This window comes from Cebus imitator, unplaced genomic scaffold, assembly GCF_001604975.1.
Source record: "Cebus imitator isolate Cc_AM_T3 unplaced genomic scaffold, Cebus_imitator-1.0 Scaffold32, whole genome shotgun sequence".
NCBI classification, from domain to species: domain Eukaryota; kingdom Metazoa; phylum Chordata; class Mammalia; order Primates; family Cebidae; genus Cebus; species Cebus imitator.
In genome coordinates this window covers 10200399-10213214 of record NW_016107347.1, presented here as the reverse complement: position 1 = coordinate 10213214, position 12816 = coordinate 10200399, and the positions used below count along the sequence as shown (strand labels likewise).

General features: G+C 42.6%; 1 protein-coding gene across 1 annotated transcript in view; it reads left to right on the top strand.

Annotated features, from left to right (window-relative positions):
* Positions 1-12816, top strand: part of MTO1 (mitochondrial tRNA translation optimization 1) — a 37368-nt gene that overhangs the window by 19125 nt on the left and 5427 nt on the right. The window contains exons 8-10 of the mRNA XM_017524344.2: positions 1238-1442; positions 1647-1818; positions 11920-12038. Coding sequence (XP_017379833.1) covers positions 1238-1442; positions 1647-1818; positions 11920-12038 — 496 coding nt within the window. The remainder of the gene's footprint in view (positions 1-1237; positions 1443-1646; positions 1819-11919; positions 12039-12816) is intronic.

The following is a 12816-nucleotide window of genomic DNA, read 5'->3' as shown; positions in this document are numbered from 1 at the left end:
CCTCCTGGGTTCAGGCAATTCTCCTGCCTCAGCCTCCTGAGTAGCTAGGATGACAGGCACGCGCCACCATGCCCAGCTGATTTTTTGTATTTTTAGTAGAGACGGGGTTTCACCTTGTTGACCAGGATGGTCCCGATCTCTTGACCTTGTGATCCACCCGCCTCGGCCTCCCAAAGTGCTGGGATTACAGGCGTGAGCCACTACGCCTGGCCATGATATCGTATTTTGATTAGATTTATTGTATTGCTTCTGAAGTTTAAATTTTATTTTAATATACTTTATTAGAAATTATTATTCCCTGTAAGTCAGAAATTATTTTATTTTTTATTGTTTATTTCTTTTGAGACAGGATTTCATTCTTGTTGCCCCAGCTGGAGTGTAATGGCATGATCTAGGCTCAACGCAACCTCCACCTCCTGGATTCAAGCAATTCTCCTGCCTCAGCCTTCCCAAGTAGCTGGGATTACAGGCATGTGCCACCATGCCCAGCTTATTTTGTATTTCTAGTAGAGACGATGTTTCTCCATGTTGGTCAGGCTGGTCTCAAACTCCTGACCTCAGTGATCCACCCTTCTCAGCCTCCCAAAGTGCTGGAATTATAGATGTGAGCCACTGTGCCCAGCCTATTTTATTTTTATTTGTAAGGGGGAAAAGGCTAGACAAGTTTCACAGGTGGGTTTTAAAAAAGGATTAACTGGCTAGGCATGGTGGCTCAACCTGTAATCCCAGCACTCCGGGAGGCTGAGGAGAGAGGATTGCTTGAGCCAGGAGTTTGACACCAACCTAAGCAATGTAATGAGACCCCATTTCTACAAAAATAAATAAATAAATAAAAATTAGCCAGGTGTGGTGGTATGTGCCTATAGGTCCAGCTACTTGGGAGAATGAATTGGGAGGATTGCTTAAACTCAGGAAGCCAAGGCTACAGTGAGCCAAGATTATGCCACTGCACTCCCGCTTTGGTGACAGAGGAAGAACCTGTCTCCAGAAAAAAAAAAAGATTAGTCCCCCGGAAGATTCGATAGGTATCTCTGAAAACAATGAATCATAGCCTGCTAAAGTGATAACCCATATTCTATTTCTGAATATGGATCACATTTGCTACCTCTATTATATCCCTTAGGTACAATACTTGCTTTCTTCCTGTGCCATGCCATTGTTTCCAGGTAGTGTTCTGAATAGGATAGTCCTTTGTTTAGTTCATAATGGCCTTTTAAACATTTCAGTGCTCTTGTAGGGTGTGATAGCTGGAATCAACGCCAGTCTTCGGGTCAATCGCAAGCCTCCCTTTGTGATTAGCCGAACAGAAGGTTATATAGGAGTCTTGATTGATGACCTCACCACTCTGGGCACCAGTGAACCATACCGCATGTTTACCAGCCGAGTAGAGTTCCGTTTGTCACTGCGCCCCGATAATGCTGACAGCCGGCTCACACTGCGAGGTATCTCTTCCCTGAGTCCTGCAATCCAGCCAGCCATGGTGGCTCACACCGATAATCTGAGCACTTTGGGAGACCAAGGCAAGAGGATCACTTGAGGCCAGGAGTTCAAGACCAGCCACGACAACATAGTGAGACCCTGTCTGTACAAAAAAATTTGTTTTAAAAACCACACTTCTCATTATATTCTCTTTCTCCCTTCCCTAGGATATAAAGAAGCTGGCTGTGTGTCCCAACAGCGATATGAAAGAGCTTGTTGGATGAAGTCTTCTTTAGAAGAAGGCATTTCTGTGTTGAAATCTATTGAGTTTTCAAGCTCTAAGTGGAAAAACTTAATCCCAGAGGCTTCTATAAGTACTAGTAGAAGTCTGCCTGTCAGGTATACATTTTTAATACAGACTTTTTCTCACTTTTTATAGAAAAATAAGATCATTTCAGAAACATTACCTATATATATGTTCCTACCCACATTTTAAATGAATGTAGCTTGTTTTTAGCTTCTTTTCAAAATCCTTTAGCTGTTTTCTCAGTATTAAAAAATACAGCTGGGCATGTGGCTCACACCTCTGATCCCAGCACTTTGGGAGGCTGAGGCAGGTGGAGCACCTGAGGTCAGGAGTTCAAGACCAGCCTGGCTAACATGGCAAAAGCCTGTGGCTACTAAAAATACAAAAATTAGCCAGGCTTTGGACATTCAGATTCTTGATGTGGCAGTAAGAAAAGGGAAAAAAAAATTAGCCAGGCATGGTGGTACATGCCTGTAATCCCAGCTACTCATGAGGCTGAGGTAGGAGAAGCATTGGAACTCAGGGGGCAGAAGCTGCAGTGAACTTAGATTTCGTCACTGCACTCCAGCCTGGGCGACAAAACAAGACTCTGTCTCCAAAAAAAATTATATTTATATATATGCATATATTTGGGAGGCCAAGGCGGTCAGATCACTTGAGGTCAGGAGTTCGAGACCTCCCTGGCCAATGTGTCGAAACCTTATCTCTATTAAAAATACAAAAATTAGCCGGGCGTGGTACCATGCGCCTGTAATCCCAGCTACTCGGGAGGCCAAGGCAGGAGAATCACTTGAACCTGGGAAGCAGAGGTTGCAGTGAGCCAAGATCGTTCCATCGCACTCCAGCCTGTTGACAGAGTACAGCTCTGTCTCACGAAAATAAAAAATTACACGTACACACACACACATATATATGTGATTTGGTTATTTTTATTTTTTATATAGTTTTTCTGTGGCTGCCATCGAGTTCTTCTGGCTTTCATAAGATTTAGAAGGCTCAAACGAAGAAAAATAGTTATCTGCTTTCTTTTCTAGGCTTGGAACAGTGTGGAATGATGTTATCTTGTCCATGAGCTATAGCAAGGAAACTCCTTTGATAAACAAAGTAGAGTGTTATAAATTCTTTGGACTTACCTGAAGAATCCCTTGCTACATTTTAGGGTTTTTTGTCCTTTTTTGTCCATCATTCTAATTATATGGTCTCTGAGTCTAAAAGACATTAACATAGAGCATTTTTGCTCCAGAGATATGTTCCTAAGGATCTTACATAATTCGAAATCTATATATTTTACCCTTGATTTTTCCTATTTGAAAAACTTTAATTAGAATGAGAGAAGATCCCCAGAGGCATAAATCTGCAATCGTTGTAGCTTAGAGGTACATTATGCACATTATAGTAGCATTGATCATGAAGCTGTGTCTCCAGCATATTTTCCCCCTTTTAAGTCCCCATTTTCCTTATGATTTTTTTTTTGAGGTGGGGGGAAACTTAAAGATATAACCATTTTAATTCTGTTCTTCATTATCTCTAATCTTTCCAAGTGTTCCTTCCTTAATTGCAGTCTGGCATATGTCCTTGTTTGGATTTCATTTCATCAAAGTGTTTTATCTTTTTTAACTTCTGTTCCTGAGTTTTCAGGGTTTTTTTTTTTTTTTTTTTTGAGGTGGGGTCTCACTCTGTCACCCAGACTGGAGTGCAGTGACACAATCTTGGCTCACTGCAACCTCTGCCTCCCAGGTTCATGTGATTCTCCTGCCTCAGCCTCCCAAGAAGCTGGGATTACAGGCACATGCCACCATGCCCGCTAATTTTGTATTTTTGGTAGAGACAGGGTTTCTCCACATTGGTCAGCCTGGTCTCGAACTCCTGACCTCAGATGATCTACCTGCCTCAGCCTCCCAAAGTGCTGGCATGAATACAGGTGTGAGCCACCGCACCTGACCAATTTTTGTATTTTTAGTAGAGACGGGTTTCACCATGTTGGCCAGGCTGGCCTCCAACTCCTGACCTCAAGCGATCCACCTGGACCTCCCAAAGTACTGGGATTACAGGCATGAGCCACCGTGCCTGGCCCAAGCTTTTATTTTCATAAGGGTTTCCCAAAGCACTTAGCACCACTGTTATAGTATATGAAACAATTTTTTTTTTGAGACAGAGTCTCGCTCTGTCACCTAGGCTGGGGTGCAGTGACACAATCTTGGCTCAGTGCAACTTCTGCCTCCCGGGTTCAAGCGATTCTTCTGCCTCATCCTCCCAAGTAGCTGGGACTACAGGCTCCTGCCACCATGCCCAGCTAATTGAAACAGATTTTTAATAATAGTAACAGCAGGTTTTGAAGAATTTGCATATTTGTTATCCAGATCAGGGGATTTCATTCATAGAAATGACAGCCTTATTCACAAATAAGGATAGTGGATATCTTTGTCCATTCAGACTGCTATAACAAAACACCTTGGACTGGATACTTTATAAACAACAGTAATTTATTGCTCACAGTTTTGGAGGCTGTGAAGTCCCAGATCAAGGCACCAACGGATTAGGTATCTGGTGAGAGCTTGCTTTTTACTTCCAAAATGGAGCCTTTTTACTGTGTTCTCACATGGCAAAAGGGCAGAAAGCTCCCCAACCCTCATTTATAGGGGTACTAATCCCACTTACGAGTGCCAGAACCCTCATGACCTAATCACCTCCCACAAAGGGCCCACCTCTAAATACTATCATATTGAGTATTAGATTCCAACATACGAATTTAACCATGGGAACACCACCAACACTCAGACTACAGCAGTGGATATATTTGTTTACCAGCTAAGTGGCATCAGGAAATAGTTGTAGTGTAAGCAGTTTATAATTGACTTATTTCTCCAGCTGTTTATTGATTTAAATTTAGGAGGATTCACATTATTTCAAAAGTTGGACAAAGAATGTATAACACAGGCTAGGCATAGCGTCTCATACCTGTAATCCTAGCGCTTTAGGAGGCTGAGGTGGGCAGATTACTTGAGGCCAGAAGTCAAGACCAGCTTGGCCAACATGGCAAAACCCTGTTTCTACTAAAAATACAAAAATTAGCCAAGTGTGGTGGAGCACACCTGTAATCCCAGCTACTCAGGAGGCTGAGGTAGGAGAATCACTTAAACGTGGAAGACAGAAGTTGCAGTGAGCCAAAATCACACCGCTGCACTCTAGCCTGGATGACACAGCGAGACTCTGTTTCAAAAAAAAAAAAGAATTTATAACACTATGTTTTCTTTTATAACAAATATTACACTAATTCATATAATAGGAACTTGCATTGAATGTGACTAATGTGTATTGAGGAATACTGAGAATGTGGAAAGTGATCGTTTTCAACAGTCTCAGATGCTAACTGATGAATAAAAAGATGAACAAAGAAAATATATCAGTTGTGTTTTTACCATACCAATCTCACAAGTAGCCATTTTGTTTAGATGGATTTTTTAAAAAGGTAATTTGGCCAGATCCCTTTTTAATTCAGGCATATTTCCCTTCAGGAAGAATCAGTCTACATATTTGATTTGAGATTATTTGCAGTCTACCACTTAGCCTTTCTTTTTTTTGAGATGGAGTCTCACTTTGTCGCCCAGGCTAGAGTGCAGTGGCATGATCTCGACTCACTGCAAACTCTGCCTACTGGGTTTAAGCGATTCTCCTGCCTCAGCCTCCCTCAGCTGGGACTACAGGCACATGCCACCATGACTGGCTAAATTTTTGTATTTTCAGTGGAGGCAGGGTTTCACCATGCTGGCCAGGCTAATCTCAAACTCCTGACCTGGTGATCTGCCCGCCTCAGCCTCCCAAAGTGCTGCCCGGCCCCCATCACTTAGCCTTTCTTAATGAACTCACTTGATCAATGCCCAGACATATAAAGATAAAAATATTTTACAATCTGGTTAAAATACAGTTGCTGCATACGTGCCAGACCAACCAGTTGAACCTGACTCTGAACAGGCATTTAACAGAAGAGATACACAAATGCATGTCCATGTGCACCTGTGCATAACACATATACACATATTTCCTGTCAGGATTACAGGGAAATGTGTTGATGTGTTGGGTAGCTCAGAAATTCCCTCCTGGCTTTGTTGAAGTATGCTAACTTACCCATTCTTTGCCAGAGCTCTGTACTCTGAGGCTTAGGCTTGATTCAAAGCAGATCTTGAAGTTGGGAGTTGAAAATAGCTCAAAGCCTTGCAAACAAATTGTTTTAAAACTATCTCAAATTCCAGGGCTCAAGGGATCCTCCTATCTCCACCTCCCAACATGCTGGGATTACATACATAATCACCCCAAAAAAGAAGAACCTAATTACCAGCTTAACTATCTGTAAGTTTAATTATATTTATAAGGTTGTAAAATAGGTAGGTCTCCAGGACTTTTTTATCTTGTAAAACTGAAACATTATACCCATTAAACAATAACTCCCCCATTCTCTCCTTCCCCCAGCCCCTGGTAACCCCATTCTACTCTGTTTTTATGGATTTGACTACTTTAGATAACTCAGAAGTAGAATCATATAGTATGTCTTTTTGTGACTGGCTTATTTCACTTAACATAATGTCCTCAAGGTGGGGCATGGTGGCTCATGCCTAGAATCCCAGCACTTTGGGAAGCTAAGGTAGGAGGATCCCTTGAGCCCAGGAGTTTGAGACAAGATTGGGCAACATAGTGGGTCCCTACCTCTACAAAAAAATCCAAAAATTAGCCGGCATGGTGGTTCACACATGTTTTTCCAGCTATTTGAGAGGCTGAGATGGGAGGATCCCTTGAGCCCAGGAGGTTGAGGCTGCAATGAGCTGTGTTTGTGCCACTGTCCTCCAGCCAGGTTGACAGAATAAGACCCATTCTCAATAATCACAATAATAATAAATGTCCTCAAGTTTCATCCACCTTGTAACATGTAACAGGATTCTCTTCCTTTTTAAGGTTGAATTTTATATGCATATACCACACTGAGTTTATCCATTCATCTGCCAATGGACACTTGAGTTGCTTTCACCTTATTGTAAATGTAAATGTTGATGTACATGTTAGTGCTGCTGTGATCATGGGTGTATACAAAGATATCTTCAAGACCCTGCTTTCAATTTTTTTTTTGAGACCGTCTCACTCTGTCACTCAGGTTGGAGTACACCATCTCTGCTTACTGCAGCTTTCACCCCTGGCTTCAAGTGATTCTTGTGCCTCAGCCTCCCAAGTAGCTGGGATTATAGATGCCTGCTACCACACCCAGCTAATTTTTGTATTTTCGGTAAAGACAGCGTTTTGCCATGTTGGCTAGACTGGTCTCAAACTCCTGACCACCTGCCTTGGCCTCCCAAGGTACTGGGATTACAGACATGACCCACCACACCTGGCCCGTGCTTTCTTTTGTGTGTGGGGTGGGGTTTGTTTTGTTTTGTTTTGAGACAGAGTTTAGCTCTTGTTGCCCAGGCTGGAGTGCAGTGGTACAATCTTGGCTTATTGAAACCACTGCCTCCCAAGTTCAAGCAATTTTTCTGCCTCAGCCTCCCAGGTAGCTGGGATTACAGGCACCTTCCACTATGCCCAGCTAATTTTATATTTTTAGTGGAGACGGGGTTTTTTCCATGTTGATCAGCCTGGTCTGGAATTCCTTATCTCAGATGACCTCCTGACTGGGCCTCCCAAAGTGCTGAGATTAAAGGCATTAGCCACTCACTGCACCCAGCCTGCCCCTGCTTTCAATTTTTTGACTGCATACCCAGAAGTGGAATTGCAACATTGTATGGCAGTTGTAGTTCTTTGTGGAGTTTTTTTTTTTTTTTTTTAAGAGGCAGGGCCTGTAATCCCAGCACTTTGGGAGGCCGAGGCGGGTGGATCACAAGGTCAAGAGATCGAGACCATCCTGGTCAACCTGGTGAAACCCCATCTCTACTAAAAATACAAAAAACTAGCTGGGCATGGTGGTGCATGCCTGTAATCCCAGCTACTCAGGAGGCTGAGGCAGGAGAATTGCCTGAACCCAGGAGGCGGAGGTTGCGGTGAGCCGNAACCCAGGAGGCGGAGGTTGCGGTGAGCCGAGATCGCGCCATTGCACTCCAGCCTGGGTAACATGAGTGAAACTCTGTCTCAAAAAAAAAAAAGAGGCAGGGCCTCCCTATGTTGCACAGGCTGGAGTGCAGTAGCTTTTCACAGCTGGGATCCCACTATTGATCAGCACAGGAGTTTGGCTGACCTGGGCTGGTTCACTCCTGCTTAGGCAACCTGGTAGTCCACCGCTCCTGGGAGGTCACCATATTGATGCTGAAATCAGTGTGGACTCCCAATGGGCATAGCGCACTACAACCCAGAATTCCTAGGCTCAAACAGTCCTCCCACCTCAGCCTACCGAGTAGCTGGGACTATAGGCTCACACCACCATCTCTGGCAGTAGTTCTAGTTTTAATTTATTGAGGAACTGTTTTCCATCTTGATTGCATCATTTTACAATCCCTTCAACAGTGCACAAGATTTCCCAGTTCTCCACATACTCACCAACAGTTGTCATCTTCTGTTTTTTGATGGTAGCCATCCTAATGGGTATAAAGTGATAAGCTCATTGGGGTTTTGATTTTATTTCTCTGATGATTAGTGGATGCTGATCACCTTTTCATGTGCTAGTTAGCTATTTTTATATCATTGGAGAAATATCTATTCTCTGTCCATTTTTTTTAATCAGTTGTGGTTTTGTTTTTTTTTTCTTATAGAGACAGGGTTTCCCTCTGTCACCGAGGATGGAGGTGCAGTGGCACAATCATAGCTCACTGTAGCCTCGAGCTCCTGGACTCAGGTGATCCTCCAACCTCAGCCTCCCAAGTAGCTAGGACCACAGGTGTGCACCACCCTATCCAGCTAGATTTTTATTTCTTGTAGACAGAGGATCTTGCTGTGTTGTCAAGGTTGGTCTTGAACTTGTGGTCTCAATTAACCCTCCTACCTCAGCCTCCCAAAGCACTAGGATTACAGATGTAGTCACCATGCCTTGCAATATTTTTTTTATTGTTGAATTATAGTTCTTTATGTATTCTGTATATTAATCCCATTTCAGATATATGATATGCAAGTATTTTCTGCCATTCTGTGGATTGTGTTTTCACCCTGTTGTTTGTGTCCTTTGATGTACATTTTTAAAAAATTTAAGGCCAGGTGTGGTGGCTCACACCTGTAATCCCAGCACGCTGGGAGGCCGAGGCGGGTGGTTCACTTGAGGTCAGGAGTTCACAATCAGCCTGACCAACATGGGGAAACCCAATCTTTGAGGAAAAAAAAAAATTTGTGTGGGCCAGGCACAGTAGCTTGTACCTGTAATTCCAGCACTTTGGGAGGCTGAGGCAAGCAGATCACCTGATGTCAGTGTAAGGTTTATTGCTGTTGTAGAATGAGGAAACTGAGGCAAGTATGAGAAAATGAGAAGCTAATTTATGCAGCTCCTGGGCGAGGTTCTGTGGTCCAGGAAGGGGCCAAAGAAGTTGCGCCTGGCTGTTTAGGTTATGGGGTTTTATGGGAAGGGAAGGCGATTGATTGGCTATTGGGGAAACAAGTAAAGACAATTTTATTGGCTGTCAGGAAGCAGGAAGTGCTTGAAACTAGTTGCTGTTGGTAGGTGGGCGGGACTTTGGGTAAGTGGGTTTTGATTGGCTGTTGGGGAAACAACGTGAAGTCAATCTTATTGGCTACTAAGAAGCAGGAAATGCTTGGAGCTAGTGGTTATGGGTAGGTGGGTGGGACCTTGGTCCTTGATTGACTGTTGGGGAAACAAAGTGAAGGCAGTCTTATTGGCTATTAAGAAGCAGGAAATGTCTGGAGCTAGTGGTCATGGGTAGGCGGGCGGGACTTTGGGTAAGCGGGCCTTCCGGGCGCATACAGAGCAGACTGCTACCAGGCAGGGTCTGATGGGGTTTCTTTAAAAAATTTTCCTGCAGGGTTTATTAACAGTGGGCTGGGTGTTGACTGCATAATTTAGTGCTAAATGTAGGCTTGGGTCTAGTATGCAAAGGCAGGTGCGGGAAAGCCATGTGGCAAGGCCAAATAACGAGCTTAGGTAATGACGCAGTTATCAGGCGTGGAGAAAGATGGATGTGTCCGTTTAACCCTCTGCAAGGCAGCCAGCCTTACAGTCAGCAGTTCAAGACCAGCCTGGCCAACGTGGCAAAACCCCATCTCTACTAAAAATACAAAAAAAATTAGCTGCACATGGTGCCACATGCTTGTATTCCCAGCTACTGGGGAGATTGAGGCACAAGAATCACTTGAATGCAGGAGATGGAGGTTGCAGTGAACAGAGATTACACCACTGCACTGCAGCCTGGGCGACAGAGCAAGACTTTGTCTCAAACAAAAAAAAATGCTTTGGACTTTATATTGAAAAATTAAAAAAAAAAAACTAAATTGATGTAGTTCCATTTGTCTACTTTTGCTTTTGTTCCTTGTGCTTTTGGTGTCAGCCAAGAAATCACTGGCAAAACCAATGTCATGAGGCTTTTACTGTATGTTTTCTTCTAGAAGTTTTATAACTCAGGGCCTTTCCTTAGCTCTTTAATCCATATCATGTTGATTTTTGTATATGACAAAAGGTAAGGATCCAATGTCCTTCTTTTGCTATTTGGATATCTAGCTTTCTCAGCATTATTTGTTGAAGTGACTGTTCTTTTCCCATTGACTGGTTTGGGTATGCTTGTCAAAATAATTTGATTATACAGTGAAGGTTTATTTCTGGATTTTCTATTCCATTGGTCTATATATCTGTCTTTATGCCAGTACCATGCTGTTTTGATTACTGTAGCTTTGTATTATGCTTGAAATCAGAAAACATAAGGCCTCTAACCATGTTCTTTTTTCAATATTGTTTTGACTATTTGGGGTCTCTTGGGATTCCATATGAATTTTAGGATGAAATTTTNTTTTTTCAATATTGTTTTGACTATTTGGGGTCTCTTGGGATTCCATATGAATTTTAGGATGAAATTTTCTATTTCTGCAAAAAAAAAAAAAAATGGCAATAACATTTTAAATGAATTACAACAACAAAAAAAGGCATATGTAAATGAAGTATGTAATAATTAATAGCAACAAGTGACCTAGCTAGGTCCATTTTTGGAGAGGGTCTGGGTCAATTTGTGGGTGGGAGGTTTGTGATAACAAGAGGGGAGACCTCAGATCGGTGTAGAAGGGATTAAGCTGGTCATAGGAGCATCAGCACCTGTGAAGACTAAACATAGCTAAAGTTTTGCTCATTAATTTGATTTCAACAAATGCTAATGAATTAAGTTATTGGAAATCTCACTTGATCTATGTGCATTAATACTTAGTCATGTTTCTTTTTTGGCCTAGATAAGTTGCCTGGGAATTTTAGTAATTGTCCCCACTATCTGCATACATTGCTCTCCTTTCCCAAGGAGAGGTAAGGCATTGGCTCTGGAGGCTTTAGCCCATCCAGAGTGGGTAGTAGAAGTAGAACCCAGAAGTGACTATCAAAAATTTCAATGTGGTAAAAATTGACATGGAGATTATACCAAATTAGGAGAAAAAAAAATCAGACCGAATATTTATGAACCAGCCAGGCACAGTAGATCACTCATACAATCCTAGCACTTTGGGAAGCTGAGGTAGGTAGATCACCTGGGCAACATGAAAAACCCTGTCTCTATTTAAAAAAAAAGAAAGAAAGAAGAAAAATACTTATGAACCCCAGTATCATTTTTATCAGTTTGTTTTGCAGAGACTTAAAGCATGCTCATAATGTCCTCTTGTTCTTCCTTTGGGACTTCTGTAGAAGAAAGGAGGAGATCACTGTCATGATTCCTAGCATGCAAAAGGATGATTAATTCACAGGACTGTAGGACTTAACATGGCTTAGATGTAAAGTACTTTCCAATGCTTAGGGAATTCAGTGAAGCCCTTGTTATGAGATGATATTCTATATGAAAGGAAAGACAAATGGATTCCAGCCATGCCACCCTTACCAGTAATTCTCCTGATAAGGAGTTGGGGACAATCAAATAATATGTCTTATTGAGGTCCTACTGTTTAGCAGATGCTGCTGTATTTGCTCACTGTACTTAGAATCTTTTGGTATTTATTCTGAGATTTGATATTATTTCAAAGAATCTTGTTCTTGATCTGCCTTATATGACATAGATCCTTATGTTAATAAAACTTTTGTATATTTGCAGAGCTCTCGATGTTCTGAAGTATGAGGAAGTTGACATGGATTCATTAGCCAAGGCTGTTCCAGAGCTCTTGAGGAAGTATACTAAATCTAGAGAGCTAGCTAAAAGACTGAAAATAGAAGGTAGAAAATAATTTTTGACTTAACATACCTTTATAATTTGTGCAAATTATGAATAGACAACAGATCCATTATTACTGTTGGACCAACATAGTGTTAGCTTCTGTGCTCTTCAAAAGCGTGGTCCTCAGCTAACAGCGTTGCAATACCTGTACGCTTGTTAGAAATACAGAATCTTGGGCCAGGCACGGTGGCTCATGCCTATAATCCCAGAACTTTGGGAGGCCGAGGCAGGTGTATCATGAGGTCAGGAGTTCAAGACCAGCCTGGCCAAGATGGTGAAACCCCTTCTGTTCTAAAAATACAAAGCCAGGTGAGATGACAAGCGCCTGAATCCCAGCTACTCAGGAGGCTGAGGCAGGAGAATTGCTTGAACCCGAGGGGCGGAGGTTGCAGTGAGCTGAGATCGTGTCACTGTACAAAATACATATATACATATATAGTGTATGTGTGTGTGTGTGTGTGTGTGTGTATGTGTATGTGTATGACAGAGTTTGACTCTTGTTGCCCAGGCTGGAGTGCAATGGTGCAATCTTGGCTCACTGTAACCTACACCTCCTGGGTTCAAGCAGTTCTCCTGTCTCAGCCTCCCAACTAGCTGGGATTACAGGCGCCCACCAGCACACCCAGGAATTTTTGTACTTTTGGTACAGACAGGGTTTCATTATGTTGGCCAGACTGCTCTCGAACTCCTGACCTCACCTCATCTCAGGTGATGCACTCACCTCAGTCTCCCAAAGTGCTGGGATTATAGGTATGAGCCACTGTACCCAGCATATAT